Genomic DNA, 16,073 nt, shown 5'->3' on the forward strand with positions numbered 1-16,073 from the left:
TGGGTTTCTGTATAATCACTTTGTGACATCTGCTGATGTAAAATGGGCTTAATAAATACATTTGATTTGTATGGGGCTTTAGGGCAAATAGTGTAGGGGGCTTTAGGGCAAATAGTGTAGGGGGCTTTAGGGGGCAAATAGTGTAGGGGCTTTAGGGCAAAATAGTGTAGGGGGCTTTAGGGCAAATAGTGTAGGGGGCTTTAGGGCAAATAGTGTAGGGGGCTTTAGGGCAAATAGTGAGGGGGCTTTAGGGCAAATAGTGTAAGGCTTTAGGGCAAATAGTGTAGGGGCTTTAGGGCAAATAGTGTAGGGGCTTTAGGGAAATAGTGTAGGGCTTTAGGGCAAATAGTGTAGGGGCTTTAGGGCAATAGTGTAGGGGCTTTAGGCAAATAGTGTAAGGGCTTTAGGGGACTAAATTAGTGTAGGGCTTTAGGGCAAATAGTGTAGGGGCTTTAGGGCAAATAGTGTAGGGCTTTAGGGCAAATATGTAGGGGCTTTAGGGCAATAGTGTAGGGATCAGTTTAGGGCAAATAGTGTAGGGCTTTAGGGCAAATAGTGTAGGGGGCTTTAGGGCAAAATAGGGTAAGGCTTTAGGGCAAATAGTGGAGGGGCTTTAGGGCAAATAGTGTAAGGGCTTTAGGGCAAAATAGTGTAGGGCTTTAGGGCAAATAGTGTAGGGGCTTTAGGGCAAATAGTTGTAGGGGGCTTTAGGGCAAATAGTGTAGGGGCTTTTAGGGCAAATAGTGTAGGGGGCTTTAGGGCAAATAGTGTAGGGCTTTAGGGCAAATAGTGTAATGGCTTTAGGCAAATAGTGTAAGGCTTTAGGGCAAATAGGTAGGGGCTTTAGGGCAAATAGTGTAGGGCTTAGGGCAAATAGTGTAGGGCTTTTAGGGGCAAATAGTGTAGGGGCTTTAGGGCAAATAGTGTAGGGCTTAGGGAAATAGTGATAGGGGCGTTTAGGGCAAATAGTGTAGAGGCTTTAGGGCAAGTAGTGTAGGGCTTAGGCAAATAGTGTAAGGGCTTATTAGGCAAAAGTTAGTAAGGGCTAGGGCAATAGTGTAAAGGGCTTTAGGGCAAATAGGGTATAAGGGCTTTAGGGCAAAGTGTAGGGGCTTCTAGGGCAAATAGTGTAGGGGCTTTAGGGACCTAAGTGACCCGCCCAAGAAATAGTGTAGCTTAGGGCAATATGTTAGGCGGGCAAATAGTGTAGGTAGGCATAAAATTAGGGCTGTAGGGCAAATAGTGTAGGGGCTTCTAGGCAAATAGTGTAGGGGCTTTGGATAGTGAGGCGTAGGGAAAAGAGGGGTTCATAGTGTAGGGGTCTTAGGGCAAATAGTGTAGGGCTTTAGGGCTAAAAATCAAAATAGGGGCAAATAGTTAGGGGCTTAGGGCAATACGTGTAAGCGCTTTAGGGCAACATAGTGTAGGGGCTTAGGGCAAATAGTGTTAGGGCTTAGGCAAATAGTGTAGGGGGCTTTAGGGCAAATAGTGTAGGGGCTGTGTACTTTGGGCAAATAGTGTAGGGGGCTTTAGGGCAAAATAGTGTAGGGGCTTTAGGGCAACATAGTGTTAGGGGCTTTAGGGCAAAATAGGTGTTAGGGCTTTAGGCAAATAGTGTAGGGCTTTAGGCAAATAGTGCTTTAGGGCAAATAGTGTTAGGCTTTAGGGCAATAGTGGTAGGGCTGTTAGGGCAAATACAAATAGGTAGTGGCTTTAGGGCAATAGTGTAGAGGTTTAGCAAATAGTGTAGGGGCTTAGGGCAAATAGGTGTAGGGGCTTTAGGGCAAATAGTGTAAGGCTTTAGGGCAAATGACATAAAAAAAAACAAATAGTGTAGGGCTTTAGGGCAAATAGTGTAAGGGCTTTAGCGCAAATAGTGTAAGGGCTTTAGGGCAAATAGTGTAAGGGCTTTTAGGGCAAATAGTGTAAGGCTTAGGGCAAATAGTGTAGGGGCTTTAGGGCAAATAGTGTAGGGGCTTTAGGCAAATAGTGTAGGGGCGTTTAGGGCAATAGTGTAGGGCTTTAGGGCAATATAAGTTGTTAGGGGCTTTAGGGCAAATAGTGTAGGGCTTTTAGGGCAAAAGTTAGGGCTTTAGGGCAAATATGTAGGGGCCTATTAGCAAAGATTAGTGTAAGGTTAGGGCAAATAGTGTAAGGGCTTTAGGGCAAATAGTGTAGGGGCTTTAGGGCAAATAGTGTAGGGGCTTTAGGGCAAATAGTGTAGGGGCTTTAGGGTAGCCTTCTTGTAGACTCTTCCCTTCCCTTATTGCTTCAGTCCTTCACTGAGTCACACTGAGCCAACCAGAGGTCAGATAAAGACAGCCATGGAAAGTCCTACTGTAGGTCCGGCTGACACTTCAGCCCCTTCACATCAGGTCAGATGATATTTGGGGGGAGGGTTACATGTAAAGTATATGCTGTCAGATTTGTGTTGTTGTTTGGTGTGTGTGTGAGAAAGTGGTGTGTGTGTGTGTGTGTGTGTGTGTTTGAGAAAGAGAGAGAGTAGTGTGTGTGTGTGTGTATGTGTGTCTAACTTGACTCTCTGGTCCTCCAGGCTCATGTTTCTGGGTGGCAGTGCTGGAAGGTCAGGTGGTCGGCATCGTGGCGGCGCAGGGCCGGGAGGACGACAACACGGTGGAACTACGCCGCATGTCGGTGGACTCGCGCTTCCGCGGCAAGGGCATTGCCAAGTTGCTGGGGCGCCGCGTGCTAGAGTTCGCCATGCATAACAACTACGCCGCCGTCGTCCTGGGAACCACCGCCGTCAAGATGGCCGCCCACAAGCTGTATGAGTCGCTGGGCTTCCGGCGGACCGGCGGTAGCGAGGATTACATGCTGCCCGGAATGAGCCGCTCGCCGCAAGAGAGGCTCTTCTTCCAGATCCGTTACCAACGCTACCGTCTGCAGCTCCGTGAGGAGTGAGGGATGAGAGAGGGGGAGAGAGGGATGGAGAGAGAGAGAGGGAGAGAGCAACGATACCACCTCGAGGCAGAGCCCCTCGCCCAACGATCCTCGACCAAGTCCTTCTCCTCTGACAACTTTCTTTATTTTGTATTATTAGAGTTACTTCTTCTTACTACTACTGTTTCTATTCATTCATCTTAAGTCACTAACTTTTWATCGGTTTTAGTTTATTTGTATTTATTTTGTACATTTTGAATATAGTGCCCCCCCCCGAGTACATTTATTTAATTTTTTTACCCTGTCCTGTTGTAAAAAAAATCCCTAACATATATCACCATCCCATGCCTTTTCAAATGACATCAACTGAGTGTTCCCTTTGCTTTTGATACCATGTGATTGTTCCTCACCGTATTCATTACCTCTACCAGCCCCTCCAACATCTACCCCCTCCTGCTCAATACGTGGCATTTCTATCTCAAACGCACCCTGTCTCTCATTAGCCCAACTAAGCCCTCTCCATTGTCACAACAACGTGTGTGRCCGAAAAGACCTAGACAGAAAGACTAAGTAGGATGGCATTTGTCCAGCCACTTCAGCACAGCCCATATACCAGCAGCCCTGTGGAGAGACAAGAGGAACAAATCAAATCAAATGTTATTGGTTGCTGACCCATATTTGACGGATGTTAACACAGGTGCAACGAAATGCTTGTGTTTCTAGTTGCAACAGTGCAGTAATATCTAACAATACAAAACAATACACACAKATTRCCCAAAATAAAAATAAAGGAATTAAGAAACATCAGGATGAGCATTGTCAGAGTCTGGAATATAAATATATATGTATATGATGGTGTGTATAGACAGTATATGAATAGAAAAGGTGTGTACAGCAGTAGTTATATAGGATGACGAGAATACAGGATATACATATGAAGGGGGTATGTATATAGGGCAGCAGTCTCTAAGTTGKAGGGTAGAGTACCAGCTGGTAGCCGGCTAGTAACAATGACTAAAGTTCAGGGCAGGGAACTGGGCAGAGGCCGGCTACTGGTGACTATTTAACAGTCTGATGGCCTGGAGATAGAAGCTGTTCCTCAGTCTCTCCTTATCCCAGCTTTGATGCACCTGTACTGTCTCTGCCTTCTAGATGGTAGCAGGGTGAACAGGCCGTGGCTCTGGCTGCAGGACACCGTACTGTTGCAGATCGGGGCAGGACACCTGTACCTGATGCCCAGTCGGGTGGCAGGACATAACTGTGCAGATCGGGTGACAGACCATTGACTGTGCAAGTCGTGCAGGACCATGTACTGTCTCGCAGTTCGGCGTGGCAGCGACAACAAAGCACACACACAGGCTGTATCTCCTACTTCCCCGGTCATATATTGTACTACTTCAAACCACACAGTGCAGTTTCCCATCCCATCCTCCCTCCCTGCTTCTTGATGATCACTCCCTTCCGACATATCTCCCCCCTCCCTCGTATCTTCCCCTTTCCCCTCTATCTCTCGCTCCCTCTATCATCCCTCCCTCTCTTCCCCTCCCTCTATCTCTCCCTCCTCTTAATCTCCTCCTTCCTCTATGCTCCCTCCTCTTTCTCCCCAATCCCTCGTACTCATCGTCCTCTCCCTCTATCTCCCTCCTCCTCTATCCCTCCCTCCTTATCTCCCTCCTCCCTCTATCTCCTCCCTCTATCCTCCCTCCCATCTATCTCCCTCCCAATCCCCTCCTCTATCTCCTCCTCCCCATATCTCCCCCTCCCTCTATCTCCCCTCCCTCTAGCTCCTCGCTCCCTCTATCTCCTCCTCCCTCTATCTCCCCCTCCTCTATCTCCTCCTCCTCTATCTCCCCTCCTCTATCTCTCCCCCTCCTCTATCTCCCCTCCTCTATCTCCTCCTCCCTCACTCTCCCCTCCCCTATCTCCTCCTCCTCTATTCCCCTCCCTCTATCTCCTCCGCCTCTATCTCCCTCCCTCTATCTCCTCCTCCCTCTATCTCTCTCCCTCTATCTCCTCCTCCCTCTATCTCCCCTCCCTCTATCTCCCCTCCCTCTATCTCCTCCCTCCCTCTATCTCCCTCCCTCTATCCCCTCCCTCTATCTCCCCCTCCTCTATCTCCCCTCCCTCTATCTCCTCCTCCCCTATCTCCCCTCCCTTCTATCTCTCCTCCTCTATTCCCCTCCCTCTATCTCCCCTCCCTTCTATCTCCCTCCCTCTATCTCCTCCTCCTCTATCTCCTCCTCCCTCTATCTCCCCTCCCTCTATCTCCCCTCCCTCTATTCTCCTCTCCCTCTATCTCCCCTCCCTCTATCTTCCCCTCCCTCTATCTCTCCTCCCTCTATTCTCCCCCTCCCTCTATCTCCCCCTATCTCCTCCTCCCTCTATCTCTCCTCCCTCTATCTCCCCTCCTCTACCCTCTCCTCTCTATCTCCTCCGGTCCCTCTATTTCCTCCTCCCTCTCATCTCCTCCCCCTCTATCTCCTCTCCCTCTATCTCCCCCTCCCTCTATCTCCTCCTCCCTCTATCTCCCCCTCCCTCTATCTCCTCCTCCCTCTATCTCCTCCATCTTTGGTCCTGTTCTTTTCCCCTCATTCAACACAGTATCAGAATGGATTCTATAGAATGACAATGGTTCCTAATTCTATGATTCCATTCTACCTGCATGGGAACTATGGAGATTGTCTCTAATTGGTTGGGAAAACAAGAGGGTAGTTCAGGCTAGGGATACCCATGCAGGGTGAATATTTAATTGTCAATATTGAACATATGACTAATTTAATCATGGGTTTTTCTAATGAGTAAATGATTTAATTTAATTCAACTTTCAGTGTTATTGATTCATATGCGTACTTATCAATTGTTTACTAATTGAATCAAGATAAATTCATTTTTTTTTAATAAGTTTGGAATTTGATTAAGGAGAAATTCCAGATTTTTCTAATCACACACGTTTGATGGAAGCATTGCTACACAGTAGTATGCACGTTTTATGGATACAGCTACAATTACAAAGTAATCGCAATCTAGTATATATTCAATCCAGGTTATTGGAGAAAACTACTTGGGTAGGCCTAATACATTATTTGCAATATTTGCGGACTTAAAGTACATGTAGTCGACCTAACAAAATGCATCTGAGCACAAATTTATCCATTTGAATTTAAATACAATACTATATCCAATTTACAGGTATATTTATATCCTTCTGTGTATGTGTTAATGTGTACACAGTTGGAAAACTATACAGTATGTAGCTGACAAACCCAAAAGACAACCCCCTCTCTCCCCGTCATAACGATAACCACTCTCATCTCCATCCTCCTATCACAGACAGAACCAGCAGAGGGAGAAATACAACTTCTATGAGCCCAAGAACTTGTGTCATACTTGTACAAAGATAAAGAAATTAAATGTGAAGAAAAAAAGTCATAAAAAACATATAGACCAAAAAGATATTGCGCTGATCCCCCTAGCCTTGACTTCTGCCCCCCCCCTGACTCCCCCTCCATGCCGCGGCCACTTCCTCCCCCCCCCATTTTCTCGTGCCCCCACCCTGTTCTCGCTTACAATACGGCTTTGAGGTTCACCCCACTCCCCGTTTACCCTCAAAACCGCTCGCATAACGCCCTCAGTGGAGAAGGACTGGAGTGGCCTCATTTCTTCACGCATTGGGCGGGTGTGGGGTTATAGGCTAGGGTGGGGTCTGGCCCAGGTTGCAGTCAGATTTTGTATGCGGGGCCTCAGCCCAAGTCGGAAAGGGGGTGGGGCGGGGCTAGACAGTCTAAGCGCTGCAGAGGGGAGATGCGCGCGGGGGCCACTCCCCCTAGCCTTGGACTTCTGCCCCCCCCACTCCCCCCCCACCCCTACTTGACTTCTGACCCCCCCACTCCCCCTAGCCTGACTTCTGACCCAGCTCCTAGCCTTGGCAACCCTACCCCGCCCACTCACCCTAGCCTTTGACTTCTACCTGCCACTCCCCTAGCCTTGACTTCTGACCCCCCTTCCCATAGCCTTAGCACTTCTCCCCCTCCCTTCGCTTGACTTCTACCCCCCCCACTCCCCCTTTCCGACTTCTGACCCCCATACATTAAATCTGACTGCCAACCCTGGGCCGACCCACCTAGCCTATAACCACACCCCACCATCTTTGCATGAGCCCACAGTCTTGCTGCACTGCTTTTATTCTATTTAAACTTGTAACCCCCCCCCCCCTCCCCCCAAACTCCCCTATTGTGAAGTCATCAAAGCAGTGTGGTGCAGCTATGGAGGAGGATGCATGGGTGTGTGTGTTGAGTGTCTGTGGAGGTGGGGTGGGGTTGGGCGAAGAGGTGCATTATATCCACTCACCACAGCACTGCKTCGATGACATCAAGCCTGCCAACCGTAGAATGCAAAAGCAATGCCAGTGTGGCATGCCTCTGTTCCTGGTGTGTGCGTATATACGTACAGTGCCTGCCCTGGAAAAATAATAGAAAAAGAAAATTAACACAAAAAAATACAGAAAATAAGCTTCTTTTTTTAGCTGAACATTTAAACAAAATAGTGTTTCTTTGCTTGAGAATTTTTTATTTTATTTTGCATGCAATGTGTCTTGAAAATAACTTAGATACATTCTACCACATGGCAAGCAGTGGAAAAAATAATTGTTTATATGTTTTATTACATTGATATTATCAGTTGATTCTCTGTGTTTTTATCAAGGGAGTGGGGATATAATGTAGCGAGAAGCCTATGGTGATGTGGAAAGTGGCATAGTTTTGTCCTTGTTTCTTTTGGACAAATGTCAAAATATTAGTGAGTGTGTAAGATCATGGGCTGCATTCCAAAAAGCACCCTATTCCCTTTACAGTGCACCACTATTTTTGACCAAGCCCCCATAGCGCTTGGGAAGTACCTCATGTTGATATATCAGATGTCGGGTCAAACAACTGGCTGTCTACTGTATTTTCAGAGAACTTCTCGCTGTTCTGACACCCACTCTCCCTTGTTCAACCATCTGAATTGAGATGTGGAGGGCACTTAAAATGAACAAGTCAGTATTAAAGTTCAAAATGTCTTTCTCTTTCTGCAAATTGCCACAGTTTGAGTGCTTCCCAACTGACACGATTCCTTACATACTGCACTTTTGTGGACTAGGGCCCATGGGGCAACAGAGAGAAAAGGGTGCCATTTGGGATGCACATATGATTCATATCTTTATCGATCCTCCCCTCCTCCGTCTGAAAAATTCCAAACAGACCTGGGTGAAGAAGTTTGACATGGATTCACTAGAATGTAGAAGCCAGAGGCAGATGTTAAATGGGGAGGCTATAAGAGTGCACCTAGTGAGTGTACACTACTAAATGTACACCACAAAGTGTAAACTACGTAGTGTAATAAGTGGACAAATGTTAAGTCTTGTCAAAGTGAACCATGACCGCTGCTGTCGCCGTCTCAATAACAATATCCCTCTCACTAGGCATTGTGGGAGATGCATAGCCTAGGCTGCTATTTGTGTTCTGGATAAATAACGGAATATTATACCAAGCCTACGCAAAGGCCTTATATACTGTAATAATTACATGCTGACATTCAGAAACCACCACAGAAAACTATAGATAGCAAGTGATTCATTTGTTAGAGAGGAACAGACAAACTACACTGATGTCACTATAATGCATTTTCCTGTACTCCGTTATTTTCAACTCTGTTTATATGGTGAATGCTATGCTGTGCCCTGTTTGGTCTGGTCTTAGTACCTTGTGATACCGGCAAAGCATACACAGTATTAGAATGTAGAAGAAAAACTGTATGCAACCACCACTAGAGTGTGATTATGTAACTTAATAATACTATTCCATTCCACTGAAGCTCTGCTGATGTACAATCCCCCAAAAAATCATGTACATTTTTTCCCCTTTTGATTCTGAGAAAAGGGGGAAATATTGTTTGTGTTGACTTGGGACAACAGGAGAATGTTAATGTATTTTTATCTGCAATAGATAGTTTAATTCATGCATGCTGCATCATAACTAAAAGCCTATTTTATTGGAGAGCACCTTTTATCAAGTGCTTTCCAATCCAAAAACGATGGTCCGATCACCTTACTGAACGTAGACGTCAAGATATCTACAGAAGGTAGCCGGTAGATTGCGGTGAGGAAACCATGCAGTCTCATAAAAGTCTTAATTCGTAGCCTATTTGACCTGGAAAAAATGGTATGTGACAAAAATCCCTCATCCTGTCCTCCAGATGTCAAGTTGAACACGCACAATTGCAGAAGTAAAGATACCAAAACCGCACAAGTAGTATTCCTGTGAGTATAGGTGTTCCTCCATTGGTGAGTGCAGATGTCAAAGGCCTTGGGAGTTAATAGCAGGCATGAATGTATATGGGTACCGTTACTAAGGGTCTTTGGTGGGAGATTTTTATTTTTATTTTGTCTTTTTTTACTTCTTTAAGAGAGAAGAAATTGAGACAAAAATGCGAAAAATCTGCAAATGGTTCTCCCTAACGCTAAGAACTACATTTTTACGTTTTAGAGTGACTGTGTACATAGCTATATCTTTTACTGTTGTTTTGATTTAGTGTATATCTATAATTTTTGTTGATTTCATCAATGCTAAAATAATGGACTTTGGAACTTTCTGTCTGAGAAGATGGCTGTCTTTGGACTGTTCCACCAAACGAGGAGGGGGAGGGGTGAGGGAGAAACACGCCACTATGGCAGTTTACCCGGAAAGGGTGGGGGGGGTCTACAGCACTCCACAAAATGGACTCTCCTTCTCTCTACTCCTCTGGTGAACCTATCACTCTGCTGTGGCTAACAGGACGACGAATTCTCCACTGTGGCCACAGGTGCCATGAACGCAGAAGCACTTGTAGCACAATTGTCTTTTTTTCGCGATTTTTTTTTATGACCAGTATGGATTTTTTCTCCTCCTACCCAATATATATCGCTTTTGCTCATATACCGTATGTGTCATAAGCATATATACAAGACAACATCATATAAAGAAATGTATAGCTATGACCTGTGGCAATTCTTTTGAAAGTTGAAATTTGCCAAAGGTGAAAGTCTTGTTGCATTCTTTCGTCAAACTGCTATTTTGTGTTCAACAAGTGTCAACAAAACCGTGTATTTATCAGTATCATTTTGGAAATCCTGCCCACGTGCCATCTAATTAAGCAATAAAAAAAAAAACWATGAGATAACGAGACACAATCGTATAAAGGATTTTATTAACTCAAAATGCTTCATTGATGTTATATCCCATACTGGTGAGTCGGGCACTGTAACGCTATCACTGTTGGCATGGCAACACATCACCACTGAAATGTAGAGGCCTGAATATGAGGTGTGATTGTACAATGATAATTTTAGTATTTTTCTTTATGAGGTGTCCCATAAAAAACGTTGTGTTTTTTTWACTTGAAGATTAATTCTACTGGTGTACCACTTGCATAGTTTGTACAGACAGTTTTACAGGAGAAAAGGACAGTCCCTCCCAGCAGACAAGAGAAAGATTGCAGGGTTTCTGAAAGTGGTCTCTGTTCTCTATTGTTCATCTGAGCCCGTCTGAGATCTTGTTTCTGATTCTCTAGTTGTCAGGAGTATCATGGAAACTCAATTTACTGCATTGCAACTACAGTGATTCGTCAATACTACTGAAAATAAAAAAATCCACTAGCCTACATCACGGTTTTAACCGCAGGCAAAAACCTTACAGGTTCACGACGTGAAAAAAAGCTTGTATGATTTCCTTGAAAGAGATTCATTTTATTATCAATGATTTAATAAAGTTGTAAAGTGTATTTTACTSTAAATAGTATCCACAGAGGATATTACATGATCCTTTTGTAAGTGAAAAACTATGGAAATACCTTAATATAACATATTTTACAAAGTTTGCAGAATCACACAAAATCTGACTAAAGCTGAGATGAATTTATATAGATGATCTCTTCAACTCTATTCTCTCACTAATCTCAGAAAGCCAGAGACTGTTGGTTCATTTTGAACTGCTTTCAGAGACCACTGCCATCTTTCCCAGGACCGTTGGTGCAGTGTGGTTCTAAGTCAGTAGTCACAGAGAGAAAAGTCTACTGTTGTGCTGCTCTGCTGGAGGTGGAGTAGCCTGTTAGTGGCTGGAGAGAACCCAACACTACAGCATAGTCAGTGGTTGCATCCACATATTTTCCCACTTTATTCCCTATGTGGAGCACTACTTTTGCCAAGGGCCCGTAGGCCTCTGGTCAAAAGTAGTGCACTAAATAGGGAATAGGGTGCATTTCAGATGCAGCGAGTGTGTTAGCTACCGCTAGCAGTGTTGCAGCAGCAATAGATTTTCTCTGCTTTAGGATCCCTAGATGTCATGGCCGTCTGTTGCTAGGATACCAACCCACACAAAGCACTGCAGGGGAATGATATGCAGCCACACTGAGGGAGTGAGGAGGCAGGCAGGTCAGGTCAGCTGGCTGGGCCATCCCAAAGGGAGAGGGGTAGGGAGAGGAGGGTGGGAGTGAGTGAGTGTATGGCAAGGCTGAGGCTATGGTAAAGGGGGTTGAGGGGACCTTGTATAATGATGCCTTGGTGCATATATTAGGCCACTGGGGAGAAGGGAGGCTTGGGCAAATGAGTTGAAGAGTGAGGGGGGAAAGAGAGGGTTATTACAGAGGAGATGGGTCAGGGTGAGTTTGCACAGACAGTTGAGGGTCTGAGACTGAAGAGTCAACGAGAAGGGGCTAGCGGAACCCGTGGGTAAAGTGGAGAGATGGGATCAATGGGTTCAAGGCCTTAGCGAGAGGTGAAAAGGATTATCTCCTGTTTTGAATGTAGTTCAGGCGTGGCCAGCTGAGTCTCGACCGGGCACCGACCTCACCTGAATACAGTGTGACTGCAGTGACCACCTGCTTCTACTTTTCTAGGCTCGTATTCAAAAAGCGTCTGGGAGTAGGCGTGCTGATATAGGATTAGTTGGACCTTTTAGATCATAATGAATAACAATATATGGACCGGGGGGAGGACATTATCCTAGATCAAGACTCCTACTCTGAGACGCTTAGTGAATACGGACTATGGGGTCTGTCTATTATCCTTTCTGTTCCACCTGCTGACGATGTTCCTTTCTMTGGACTGCTGTATTATTACTCCTGATTTACACTTTCTTTGTTTTTACTGATCAATGTAAAGCTGTAAAGAAAGATTTCCTGCATTGTGAAAGAAAAATGGATGTACATATTGTATCGATTAAAACAGCGATGCATAAAGCTTTTATATGTTCCTCCGGTCAATTGATTGATTTAAATTATCGTGTTTTATCTTATCATATTGTTTGTCATATCATGGAATGTGGACACTATTCGATTCAACGAGAACTATAGGCAATATAGCCTGAAATCGAGGCCTGTTTTGTGTTTAACCCTGTATGGGCATATGACATGGAGTACAAGGAGAGGAATGTTAACACAAAGACTGGTACACAGGCTAGAGGCAATAGAGAACTCTATTATATTAGATTCACCTTGATGTGGAGCAGGGCTGCCCAATTCCGGTCCTGGAGGGCCGAAACACTTCTGGTTTTCATCCTCTCCCAATCAGGGACTAATTCAGACCTGGGACACCTGTTGAGTGCAATTAACTGCCAGGTAGAAACAAAAGTGTTTTGGCCCCCCAGGACCAGAATTGGGCAGCCCTGATGTAGAGGCTTTAAAAATCGAATGATTATCTTAAACTGCCATCAGCATGGTTCCAGCCTTAGGTCTCTTATTCGACAACCATCTACCCTGTCACAATGGGGATGCTGTTAGGCTATCTGGAGAACTTTGCAGGCTTTTGAAGAACCATTTGGCCTTGGTCTCCTGTTAAAATACCATTCTGTTTATTAATGGGACTTGGGAAGCAAACGTCCCATTCTAAATCTTCGTCATACTTCTTATTTTTCTTTGTAACGCTATTCCTCCTACACTGTTTAAGCTAGAAATGTAATTGAAACTTTAAAACGTGTAGATCAGTCTGGAATAGTGTGCTTGTATACAACTTTTTGATATATTTGATATATTTTTTTAACTATTAAGCTTTTTGTCCTCCTTCCCCCTCAGCATTCTAAAGGGCCATGGTGACATCATGACTTCCAACATTCTGTTCTATTAACTGTAAACAATGTKACTTTTGACACAAATCAGCTACTTTGACCACTTTGCCACTTAGACAAAGAGTTAGCGTGTATGAAATATTCCTCTACTTCTCTGCTTTTCAAATCTGAAATCAGAACAAGAATAGCTTCTACCAATCAAGAGGTAGTGTGAGGATCGACACTGGAGACAAGAAGCAGGTACAGGGAGATAATTTAATAAACAATAGAACAGGACATCGTCATGAAAACAGAACAGGAACATCGTCTGGACAGGGGAAAAATAACGGCATCAATGATGACACAGGGAACAAACGGCGGAGCAGACAGATATAGAGGGGGTAATCAACAAAGTAATGGAGTCCAGGTGAGTCCAATATTGCGCCAGCTGCGCGTAATGATGGTGACGGGTGTGCGTAATGAAGGACAGTCTGGCACCCTCGAGCGCCAGAGAGGGGGAGTGAAGAGAAGTGAATGAGAACAATAATAAAAAAAGGACTGCCCAAACAACTGCAGGGGGTTGCCTAGCAACACTTGCCTGAGAGGGAGACATCTTCATAGCGTGCCAAATTCCCATGATTTGTGAATCTGTTCGGGACTGCTAAAATGGCTTTGAAAAAACATGATCTTAGCTAATAGGGAGAAGTATCTAACAAAATAACTACATCATGGCATTCACTAACCAACTATTTACATATAGTAGACATTTGTGGACACACATTTTACTTACTCAAGCTTTAAGCTAACTTCCCACTGTCATGCAACTTTGTTGGGTGATACTTCCCTGGTTACCATAGCAACATTTGGTCTCACTGTGCATTAATAGCCCTGCTAACTCAGTCTGTTTGATGCGCCACAAAGATTTTTTTCTATAGGTAAGAAGTCACAAACACATTAAAACCAGTACACACACACACACACACACACACCACACACACACACAACCACACACACACACACACACACACACACACACACACACACACACCTTCCATTGTCATAGTGTAAAGGCACTGAACCAATCATTGTCTGGGGCGACTTCAACGAGGATCTGTCTAGCCAAAAATTAACGTTTCTTAATTTTTTTCCCAGACCTCAAAAGTGGTCTCCTGATTTGGTTTAAGCATTGTTGTGGACTTATCCAATTWTGTTGTTTTTCTGTTTAAATGTTTTTATTTTGAGTGCAAAAACAGAAGAAAAAAAATGGAAATAAAGAAACCTGGAAAACAAAATGGAGAAACTGAATTTGGGAAAAAAATATATAAAAGAATCAGGCAAAAAATAAAAACGTTTTTTTTTTTAGGGCCCTATGTTATGCTCAGTGAACTTGTGTGTCCCCAGGGGGCAGAGGTTCTCAGAGAGAAGGGGCTCACCCTTTCCGGCCAGTGGGTGGGTCCCTCTATCCACTGATCCCCCTCCAGCCTAGAGATTACTTCATGAACATCCCCCTGTAGTCCAAACACGTTGTAAAAAATGAAGTGTGTTATTTACTTAACTTCAACAGTGCCTCACTGTCTTCTGTACTGCATTATTACAGTTGCCGTATAGTGTGGTATWCTWGTAGGAGAGTGTATAAAAGTGTAGTAGTKTGAGTGTAGTTATTTTTGCTGAAATGTGTGATCTAACTGCCKCACAATCCAAAGTAATAAMGTTGATATAGTAGTATATCAAAATAATCAGACCAATTATTTTAATACATTTAACTTTTACTGTATTTTACTGCTTTGTATAATTAAGTAAAACTTTTTTAACTTCTTCAACTACCACAAAAATTGTCTTAAACAGGTAATGCAAGTTTACTTCATGTAAAATAACCATCTATATAGTTCATTATTATGAACACAAATAGCAGTCAGTCATACACCACACACGTTAACGTAACGGTAAGTATATGACACATATACAGTAGAACAGTGTATTTCCATACACACAAAGCGGAACTGGCCATTATCAACCTGTGTAGTAGTASTAGAATGAGTCACTCACAAGCTCAGGCTCTCCTCCACTGTCCTCCATCCCTACCCCTGAAATGAGTACTGAAAAGTGCCCTCCAAAAATTGCAGCCATTTTCCCTCCTRTCCTCTCCCCCCCTCTCTCCCCTGAAAGGGGGGAGTCTGTGCTCTCTTGAGCTGTGGTACAATGAAAGTGAAAGGGAGGAGGGGGGAGGAGGGAYGAGAGAACTTAGCTGCTATAATAGTGACCAYACCACTGGCCAGTGTCAAATCCACTCAGTTGAAATCACTGTAACCTCACTGATACCGTGCAAGACCATTGCCATAAAGACACCATACCCACATAAACTTTAGGGAAAAAAATATGCTATCTAGAACCTAACAGGGTTTTTCGGCTGATTCCAAAGAACACTTTGAAGAACCTTTTTTGCTTCCAGGTAGAACCCTTTTGGTTCAGGTACAACCTTTTTGGCACCATAGATGTGGTAAAGTAGTCAATGGAACGCAGACGTTCCATTAGCCAGATTTGAACACATTCAACAAATCTGATCAAACAAATCCGTCATGATTTATGTATTGTAACAGGCCCACAATTTGGTATTTAAGTCCGATTTTAATATATTTGTCTGTTTTTGCTGCATAACATGTAGAAGTTATCCCTTTTCAGGTTAAGAAGAGGGAAAGGGGATACCTAGTCAGTTGTACAACTGAATGTATTCAACTGAAATGTGTCTTCCGCCTTTAACCCAACCCCTCTGGATCAGAGAGGTGTGGAGGGCTGCCTTAATCGACATCTACGTCTTCAGCGCCCGGGGGACAGTGGGTTAACTGCCTTGCTCAGGGGCCGAACAACAGATTTTTACCTTGTCAGCTCAGGGATTCGATCCAGCCCGCCAGGCTATCAGCCGCCTCTCAGAAGTGACTGCTAAATGCTAACTCCCATGTGTATARGCTGGTTAGCATAAGTAGCATATAGAAATCGGGGGTGGTAGTCAAAGTCCTTTTTAACTGTAATGCAGTTGATTGGTAACGATGACATGATCATGTGTTGGGGTTGACATCCATACAAGCATTTTACTCCTCAACATAGTGTGAAATACGCCTATAT

The 16,073-nt window shown here is 44.3% G+C and overlaps 1 protein-coding gene and 1 long non-coding RNA gene across 2 annotated transcripts in view; both read left to right on the forward strand.

Moving 5' to 3' along the window:
• LOC112072449 (N-acetylaspartate synthetase-like) overlaps positions 1 to 4,089 on the forward strand; it is a 28,333-nt gene extending 24,244 nt beyond the window's left edge. Inside the window, exon 3 of the mRNA XM_024139858.2 lies at positions 2,555 to 4,089. Coding sequence (XP_023995626.1) covers positions 2,555 to 2,922 — 368 coding nt within the window. The 3' untranslated portion in view covers positions 2,923 to 4,089. The remainder of the gene's footprint in view (positions 1 to 2,554) is intronic.
• A 2,933-nt stretch (positions 4,090 to 7,022) lies between these two features.
• LOC139024836 (uncharacterized) lies at positions 7,023 to 12,155 on the forward strand. The gene is made up of 2 exons (XR_011476204.1): positions 7,023 to 7,835; positions 8,154 to 12,155. It is a non-coding gene; the product is annotated as an uncharacterized lncRNA (long non-coding RNA).
• The last annotated feature ends 3,918 nt before the right edge of the window (positions 12,156 to 16,073 follow it).

The sequence above is a fragment of the Salvelinus sp. IW2-2015 genome, unplaced genomic scaffold (assembly GCF_002910315.2).
Source record: "Salvelinus sp. IW2-2015 unplaced genomic scaffold, ASM291031v2 Un_scaffold1931, whole genome shotgun sequence".
Classification (NCBI taxonomy): Eukaryota; Metazoa; Chordata; class Actinopteri; order Salmoniformes; family Salmonidae; genus Salvelinus; species Salvelinus sp. IW2-2015.